Source organism: Populus euphratica, unplaced genomic scaffold (assembly GCF_000495115.2).
Source record: "Populus euphratica unplaced genomic scaffold, PopEup_1.0 scaffold111.1, whole genome shotgun sequence".
Classification (NCBI taxonomy): domain Eukaryota; kingdom Viridiplantae; phylum Streptophyta; class Magnoliopsida; order Malpighiales; family Salicaceae; genus Populus; species Populus euphratica.
The window spans coordinates 617,606-627,129 of NW_011499877.1; the positions used below are offsets into that span (position 1 = coordinate 617,606).

The window sequence follows — 9,524 nt, forward strand, 5'->3', positions numbered from 1 at the left end:
AGAATATGGACTCTTTAGAAGATAAACATTAAAAGAGGTAAGCTTATAAATGATTAAATTGATTTGCAAACAAAATTAAAAGTCTAAGAAATGGCAAAAAGAAGAAGAAGAAGAAGAAGAAAGTGTGACAGTTAAGGGGAAAAAAACAAGAGCAAGGTTTGTAAGAATGGAAAAATATTCATGCAACAAGTTTTGACGATAGAATCATGACCTGACTGTTTGTTTTTATAGTTGGAATTGTGTTTTTGATTTTTTTTTTGAAATTTTTATATAGTTTTTTGTACTGTTTGGATATATTAATATTAAAAAATAATTTTTAAAAAATAAAACAAATTACTTTCAGATATTTTAAATAAAAAACTATCTGACATATCACATCAATTAATCAAATCATAATCTCTTACCATAAAAATTGCTGCGCAACAACTACTGTACTCCTGGATACTGCCTCAAATGTGATACGTACAGCTGAAAATGCTTAGAAAGGACCCTAAAGATGATGCGGAGAGAGCCGTCGTAACCTGACAAAGCAGATGACGACATAATTAAGAAATCATCGATAAACCTAGAAGAAAAAACTCAAGAAAAGAGGAAAAACGAGAAAAGAAAAGGAAAAGCTTAGTGGTAGATAAAAGAGGAGGAGCTAAACCACCAAACAAAAAACAAAACAAAATTGGATTGATGGAAGGTTAGAGTTGAGAGAAAAAGAACGACAACCACTTCTCAATTGGTGGCGCCACTGCAACCAAGCACACATCCTAGCGATAATCAATCTGAAACAGAAACCAGCTGGGAGAAATTACAGAGAAAACATTGTTATACACAGTCCAAGCAAAACTTAAATTATTAAAGACAAAATGAAAGGGAGAACATAGAATGGAAAACCAAATGGAATATATTGGATTCTTGCAATTCTCGCTCCTTTAACAACGATGAGTTAAGCTTCAAAAAAAAAAAAAAACTGAATCGTATATTTGTATACAAAAGAAAGTGTTTAGTATTAAAGTAATAATTATTTTCATTTAAAATTTTATTTTCTAAACTCAAAGAGAAATTCATGGATGTCGTCGCACCGCAAATGGGATACTACCGCATAGAAAAACTGGACAAAATAGATGGAGTGGAAGTCAAAACCATCCTTTGAGTTGAGATGAAGCATGTCAATCATATCATAACATGGAGTAGGAGCTAGTGAAATTGAACGAAGCAGTAATTGATGGTGGAGGAGGAGGAGAACAGAGCACAGGGAAATGGAAATGGGGGAGATTAAAATACTTGTAGTTCCAATAAATAATAAAATGATGGGAGAAGAGAAAGAAACGAAGAAAAGAAACTCAGACTAAGAATTCAAAGATACAATGGGAAGAGCACCACGTTATGCAGAATAGAGCCTGAAGGCAATTGCATGTGCCCACATGGCTTATTGTAGCTGGACACAAGAACAATAAATCTCTCCTTTCCTTTTGTTTCTTTTTCTTTTTAACCTATGCACAAGGCTGTCACTCAGTTTCTTTAGAGAGAGAATGGGAAAGTAAAGGAAAGGAAAACAATACTTTTTCTAGATAAAATGAAGGATAGCAGTGATGGATTTGTGAGAGCAGATCAGATTGATCTAAAAAGTCTAGATGAACAATTGGAGAGGCATCTCAATAGAGTGTTAACTCTTGAAAACAAGAACAAGAGAGATGATGATGTTGTTGTTTTTGATGCTGTTAATCTCTCATCTACTCCTTGCAGCACTAAAGTCACCCCTTTCAAGAAGCAGAGGCAGGAATGGGAGATCGACCCTACTCTGCTCGCCATCAAGACTGTCATTGCACGTGGTACCTTTGGCACTGTCCACCGTGGCGTCTATGATAGCCAGGATGTCGCCGGTGAGGAGTTCACCACTTTGGTTTGCTTTCTACCTCCCACCCTTTTTTTCCTGTCTTTGGAAAAGATGAAATTTTTATTCACAGTAATGAGTTTTGAAGGAGGTGATGATTAAGTCTTCTGCAATCTCTGATTTTTCTACATGGGTTTGAACTGAAATTGATTATTTTTAAAAGTTCATTTGATCCCACTCCCACTTGTTTGTTAATGTAAGGAATATGGATCTGATAACTACAAGCATCACTCGTTCTTGTTTTACTAACAAAGGTTCTGTCTCTGTTCATCGTTAGTTAAATTGCTTGACTGGGGTGAAGAGGGTCAAAGGACAGAAGCTGAGATTGCAGCACTAAGGGCAGCTTTTACTCAAGAAGTTGCTGTTTGGCATAAGCTTTATCATCCCAATGTTGCTAAGGTCGTTTTCAACCTTGCAAATTTTTGTTTTTTATATGTTTGTCCATATCTACAAATCTGATAACCATTGCCTCAAATGACGTTCACTTTCATAAATCTTGCCTTTGTGGTGAAGGCTGTGAAATTAATTTTATTACTGCTCCCTTCTCATGTGCTGATTATCGAAAAGCTTAAACTCAGTTATCAGTTTCTTTCTTTGTTTTATTTTTTCCTGGTTTTGTTGGGTTGGGCAGTTGGTTGGAGTCGGTCCAAGAGCCATGAACTGGTTCTCAGCCTTGTGGTGAGTGCCTTGTATTTGTCATTTTTCTACTTAAGAAAGGGTTGGAAAGAATAGTAGTTTAATGCCTTGGGTAACCGTGACCGTTGAGGTTTTCCTCCTAATTTGTAGTTTCATTTTTTCTTTCTTTTTTGTAAATACTTGTTTTTCATTGACTTTCTTTAATGTGGCCCGAAATCATGAAAATTATCTTTGCATGGTGGAACTGAAGTATAAGTTTTGTATTGGTCCTGTCTTTACTGTGTTCTTCATTTTTTGCTTTCTACAATGTATTACTTTTCATTTTTATCGGTGCATGTTTTGGGAATTTTATTCAGCTTTTCCTATGATTTGCGCCTTGTTTACCCTTCGTTTCAGTAGAAGACTCGAATGCATTGTCCTACGACTTTTATTCAGCTTGTCCTATGATTTTCTTGTGTATATGCTTTAGTCAGCAATTGAGTTTCTGCAGGTTGCCCCTTATGTTGTTTTTCTGGAGCATTTGGTGTGTGAGGATATAGAGACTTTGGCTAAATTGTGGTGTTTTCTTAACTCTAGCTTTGGAAGTGAGCAGTGAAAAATGAATTTGATAAAACTCCATGGGATTCTTTGGTGCCTTAAAAAGTGTTTTTCACTCGTTAATTGAGAGGAGAAAGGGGAAGAAGAGCAGGGAAAAAAAAAAGATGAGAGGAAAAGAGAGGTATGTAAATTGGAGAGAAATTGTGCTTGGCTTCAATTATCATCAAATAGCCAATTCCAAATCATGTGAAGGATAAGAGTCAAACAAATAAGAAAATAAAAGTAAATAGCTCACTTTTTTCCTTTCCAAACAAAGATTCCCAAGATTTTTATCAGGTCCTCCATCACTCAAGTATCTGCAACTCACCTTTAAGATTGCATTTGGTTTGTCTTTGTACAATCCAAAGAATAAATTTGTAGCAAGTTCAATGCATCTTGCTCCATTAATTTTATTGCTGCCTTTTCCCATTGTCCACATTGATCGTGCTCATTCTTGATATCCTGGCTTTCTCTGGGCTCTGACGATGATATATTGCCAAAGTTCAATAATCAACTCATTCCAATTGCTTTAGATGTGTTATAGAATAGAATTGTTGTTGATTGCTGATATTGGTTTATCTGTTATTTGCAATTATGAAAATTGCAGATCTTGAACCTTTTCAATTCAAGTGTCTTAGATACGATAGTATAACTTCTTGGCAGTAACTTATATTGATTTTGCTCTTTGAAGTGCAGTTTATAGGGGCGACGATGGGCTCAGCGGATCTGCAAATACAAACCGCAAATGGTCAAATTGGGATGCCAAATAATATATGTTGTGTTGTTGTGGAATATCTTGCTGGAGGGGCCCTGAAATCTTACCTTATAAAGAACAGGAGAAGAAAGCTAGCTTTTCAAAGTTGTTGTTGAGCTGGCACTTGATCTTGCAAGAGGGTACGCTATATTATCATCCCTCTCTCTCTCTTTTCTTTTCTTCATTGATTATATCTAGGCTGTTCGAGAGTGATTGTTTCTCAAGCTAACTAAGTGATTAGAATGAAAATTGATTGTATGTTGTAGGTTAAATTACCTTCACTCACAGAATATTGTTCACAGAGATGTAAAGACTGAAAACATGCTATTGGATAAGAAACGGACTGTAAAAATTGCTGACTTTGGTGTTGCTCGTATTGAGGCTTCAAATCCTAATGATATGACTGGGGAAACTGGAACACTCGGATACATGGCTCCTGAGGTAAAGAGTTTACCTCTGTTCAATTTGTCTCATTTATCTGGTTTGAATTATGCAATCTTCTCATGATTCACTGAAACCATAATCAGTGGAAGCTCTTTTGATAGGTACTGTATGTGTGTTATGAAGGTTATACCTGGTTGTGCAAAGGCATGATTTCCATTTAAAAATCTTTTTATCTTGTCGTTCTTCTTCAATTTTCATTTTGTCCTGTTCTGGGTAATGATCAAAAGATCTTGCTTTTATGCAACTTGAGTAATTCAGCTTTACAAAATGTTGAACATTTTCTTGGTAGTTGACAAAAATGAAAAATTGATTTAAGTCAAGGATCAGTCTCATTATGTGGCTGGTTACAGGTTCTCAATGGCAATCCATATAACAGGAAATGTGACGTGTACAGTTTCGGCATCTGTTTATGGGAGATATATTGTTGTGACATGCCTTATCCTGACCTTTTTCTCAGAAGTAACTTCAGCTGTGGTCCGCCAGGTGTGGCATATTCTCCTTTCTCATTCATTTCTGGGAATCTCACCCAAGGTTTATTTATGGTATAAACAAATAAAAGGAATATTCAGTTGAGGTTCACAACTTCATGTAATTTTCCTCTTGTTTTGTGACTGTAGAATCTAAGACCAGATATACCAAGGTGCTGCCCAAGCTCTCTAGCAAATGTAATGAAGCGTTGCTGGGATGCTAACCCTGACAAGCGCCCTGAGATGGACGAGGTAGTCTCCATGTTCGAGGCCATTGACGTATCAAAAGGTGGGGGCGTGATCCCTCCTGATCAACAGAGTGGTTGTTTTTGCTTCCGCAGGCATCGAGGCCCTTGAAGGATATGAACAGTGATATATTGTTTAAGGTTTTTGGGAGTCCAACGTAAACCTTGGAGTTAAAGGAGATATAATATATCATATATATCAAATGGGGGAGAATGATGATGGTGGATATAGGTGGAGGAGCTGCATTACATCTAACTTTATCGAGGTAATGCTCTTTATTTTGCTGCTCTATTCTTGTAATATTTTTTAGGGTGGTTTTCAAACGTGTATTTACTCAAATTGCCTCGCATGCTAGACTGGTTTGATTACTTCATGTATAAGGTCTATAAAGCTATTAACTAATATCAATGTTAAATCCCAGTTGATTAGCACTCTTCCTTCCTTTCCATTGGTTCGTGTCCATTGTTAAATATTTTGCAGTTCATATGCCTGCCGTCTTTTATTTATTTGGGGTAAAAATGAATTCGAGTTGCTTTCAAAGGAAAGGACATGGTATGTATATGCACTTCCTGCTGGTGCATCAAGACAGATAATTTATAGATCTTCTAGGTTTGGTTGAAATTGTGGCTGCTTAATATGCTAGGAAACCCTGGTTACAGGTCCAAATAGGAAGCCATCTCCTGTAGAAAAATCATTTCTCCTGTGTTGTTTTCATGGCCACAGAATTAATAACCTCAGTGGGATTTTGTGATGAGAGTGAGACGATACTAGGAAACGTCTCTTTCACTTCCTTTGTCTTTTCCATATATACGAAGGCTGAAAAAGATGGGAAACACAAAGGAAGCCCGCTGTACTGGTAGTTCAAGATTAATGTAATGAGATCAAAGGTTTCAGTTTTCTGATAGGAAAATCAAGCCGAACTTTGTATTGAATTTTTATTTTTTTTAATTTCTGGCTTGTAAATTGATAAGCCTCAGTGAACCACCTAACATTAAGCTCACATATGTGATTTATTAATCCTGAAACCAGGCTCGTCCAGCGATTTGACGATTAAAGTACGACAAATGACCAGAGACTCTGTTGTGGAGACTAAGTAGAGGAGAGTTCAACCACAGATCGGTTTCCACTAACATCATTATCATCATCCGATTTGGTCGATCTGTAGTAGATTCCATAGAGTATGAGCTGAATCAGCCCAGATAACGCACCCAAGCCATTGGGAAGCTGTCAAAAGATCAACAGACAATCTTTTCATGGTTAACTGAAGGTAATTTGCATGAAAAACAAAAAAAACAGAAGTTAGTTTCTGTACGATGGTGACCTACCACGAGGTTGATATCAAACTCAAGTAGTCCGTAGATCACCCAAACCAGTCCGTTGGTAAAGTTGGCGAGAGAGAGATAGAATGGCATGTACTTGACACTCTTTGTCTTTATTACCATTCTCTGTGAAGGGGGGGGTGTGTGTGTGTGTATAAAAAAAAAAAAAACAAGGGGGGGTGTGTGTGTGTATAAAAAAAAAAAATTCAAACCAAGAAAGAACATGCAAGGATAAGCATATAAAATGGATTGAGAAATAACATGACTGTCTTAAATTTAAGTCATTGAATTCAAGTTGAATAAGCATGATTTAGCATATGATAAAAAAGAAAAAGCATTCAACCTATTTGTCTTATAGATTTCTTAACATGCACTCCAAAAGGATACGTTAATTTATATAAGCAAAATGTTTTATTTCTCTTATTAATTTAAATAATTAAATTCAGAAATTAATAATGAAATTTAAAGCATGTTTGATCATGTTTTTGAGAAATATGAGATTATACAATTAAGAAAAGAGAAGTGATCATTGAGATATAATCGATGTATATATAAACCCACAAGTTAGATTTAAATAATTACTGCTACTCCTGCATCGATGTATATATAAACCCACAAGTTAGAGTTAAATAATTACTGCTACTCCTGCATCCTCAAGCACTGTCCTGGCTATTTTGTGTTTTACTAATCAAATGGCATTGGAGGTGAGGTGAGTGCATGTATATATCCTTCACGAGCACGGTGATTATGCTTGTTAATTTAAAGAATATTCATCAGTCATGAACACAAGATCATAAATGTAAATCGCTGAAGTCATTGTACCAGGTGAGCCATTATTGCATGCTAACATAACAATTAACAAAATCAAATGTAAGAAATTATAAACTCCATGGAAGAAGCACATACCATGACTGTCAATGGTGACGAGTACATAAATACGTTGAAGATGATACACAATATCCCAATAAACAAAGCCCTTGTTTTCATGGTATGGAAGGCGAAAACGGTAATCAGGATTACGATGACCATGAAGATCACTTCAATGAGCAGTTCAATGATGATCCGGGTCTGAGATTTAAGAATAAATTATAATTGATATAGATGCATGAAAGAAATTTGCAAAAAATTATTGATCTCAACGTACTTTCTTTTTCCCGGGAGAGAATATGAAGAAGATGGCCACATAGACACACTCTATGACAAAACCAGTACCGTTGATTGTAACCACAAGAGTGTTGTCATGGGTGATGAACGGCAAGCCATAGAAGATCCACATTGCGCAATTGAGCAAGGTGGCTACATAGGGATCGGATTTGAAATCTTTCACTGCCTTCTCCTTTATAATCCTCACAAAAGTGGGACTGCAGAAACAATGTTCTTGCATTAATTAACTAATAGTTAGTTGAATCAGATTACCATCAAGGGAGGAGGATGTAGAGCAACAAGAAGATCTTACATGGGGGAGAGAAATAGGAGGAAAGATATAACATTTCCTGCAAATTAAAGAGATGAATTTAAGCTGCTACATCTAGTGAGAATATGCAACCATGCATGCATGATATTGTCAAGAAAACAAGAACAGCCTCATGGTGTAAAAAATGGTTACCTTTCTCAGATCTATGATTCTAAGTGTGTGTGTGTGTGTGTAGCATCGAAACATTATCGAAGTTAATCTCTAATTATACTTGCTAAAATAATATGATAAGGTTTTGCAGAAGTACGGACCAACGATGCCAACAATGGTTCTAACAGTGCCTGTGTCAGTCATCTTCGCAACTTTCTGATGAATTTCTGAAGAAACTCAAACCCTCTCTCTCTTTATTCAGAATTAGATCAAGACGTTAAGGCTTGCTATAACAAAGGAGGAAGATAAGCAGGCTTGATTTGTCTGTGCAAGAAGACTTGGCCAGGACACAGTCAGGGCGGATTTGATTGGTTTGGTTCAGGCAGCTTTTCTTTATAAAGATGTGGATGGACTTTTACCCTTAATTTTCGACCTGATTTGATGGTAATTATGACCTATAATTGTTATCTGTGGTCATTTATATTTGCTCCAACTAACATGTCTGAAATTAGCTTCTTTTTTTTCTTAATATAAGTGTTCACTTTAATTTATACTTAATTTTAAAGATTCTAAAATTTATAAAACTTAAATTAACAATCTCTAAAAAATAAACATAAAATCTAACCAATCCTCGAAATTGAGTCCAGTGTTTTCCCTTGCCTGGGTATGATGATATGAGCTTGTACGTCCTAAACGCACAAATGCCATGGAACAGACTGACGGCAAACAGCCCACAAGATGATCGGTAATTATATTGCATTACTACAATATCAACGAGGATGATCCAAATTTCGAAGTCGCTGATGGCTAATTAAAGAGTCCAGCATTATCACAGTTCCTCCCGCAATTTAAGGTCGATCTGTCAATCTGGTGATGTGCTCCCGATCAATCTATCTTTTCATCTTCAGTTGTCTGTAAGATAAGTTCCAATATAATTGGTTGAATAAAAAAGTGCATGGAACAATATTGACAGCACCAAATAAGCTTTGATAAAACACGTAGGGACAATGACATTTGTATTATTTACCGGAAGCAATAATAACCTTTTAATCCACTAAACTGGCTTTGAATTTTATTTTATTTTTAAGTTCATTAGCTATTATTAATTAAATTGATTGAGAATAAATAAGTTTTTTTATTTTAAAAATACAATAAAATAATTAAAATGCTTTTAAAAACAAAAAAACACAAATAAAATTAGCATTAAAAAGTTTTTCATATTTTCATAATGGTTTTTTCCCATTGAGGTCAACATGACGGTTGCTTTAATATAGAAAAAAAATGTTGAACAACCAAAAATGTTATTAGAAACAAAAAAAAATAACAATATATTTTTGAACTAATTAAGGAGGGCCAATCAATGTTCCCTCCTCATAAAGTACTATTATTTGAAAAAATATTTTTTCTAGAATTTTAATTTTATTTTTGTTTTTTTAATTGTATTATTTAATATTAAATTTATTGGTGATTGAGTTTTATAATTTATTTCAACTTATTTTATATGAAATTATTTGAGTGTCATGAACTAGGTCAAAAGTTTTGTAAAGTTTTGTAAGTTAACTTGGTTAACTTAGCTTCTTCTTCTTTCTATCTTTTTTAGTAATTATTTTTTTTTAATTTTAATTTTTACTAT

General features: G+C 35.0%; 1 protein-coding gene and 1 pseudogene across 1 annotated transcript; one reads left to right on the forward strand and one right to left on the reverse strand.

Annotated features, from left to right (window-relative positions):
* The first annotated feature begins 1,176 nt into the window (after window positions 1-1,176).
* LOC105128561 (serine/threonine-protein kinase HT1-like) lies at window positions 1,177-5,436 on the forward strand (annotated as a pseudogene).
* Window positions 5,437-5,503: 67 nt separating this feature from the next.
* On the reverse strand, window positions 5,504-8,250 carry ATVEX1 (Nodulin MtN3 family protein). The gene is made up of 6 exons (XM_011030284.1): window positions 8,053-8,250; window positions 7,784-7,820; window positions 7,472-7,688; window positions 7,234-7,395; window positions 6,334-6,453; window positions 5,504-6,232 (listed from the first exon to the last, which is right to left on the reverse strand). Exons 1-6 carry the CDS (start codon window positions 8,093-8,095, stop codon window positions 6,098-6,100), a joined length of 714 nt encoding a protein of 237 aa, XP_011028586.1. The 5' UTR covers window positions 8,096-8,250; the 3' UTR covers window positions 5,504-6,097.
* Window positions 8,251-9,524: the final 1,274 nt, after the last annotated feature.

What these genes read in the sequence shown, in the direction of transcription:
- ATVEX1 (XM_011030284.1), bottom strand. Translation starts at nt 8,095, where the DNA reads ATGACTGACACAGGCACTGTTAGAACCATTGTTGGCATCGTTG. An exon ending in AACCATTGTTGGCATCGTTG is followed by an intron (nt 7,821 to 8,052) that starts GTCCGTACTTCT and finishes TTTAATTTGCAG; the next exon opens with GAAATGTTATATCTTTCCTC. An exon ending in TCTCTCCCGGGAAAAAGAAA is followed by an intron (nt 7,396 to 7,471) that starts GTACGTTGAGAT and finishes CTTAAATCTCAG; the next exon opens with ACCCGGATCATCATTGAACT.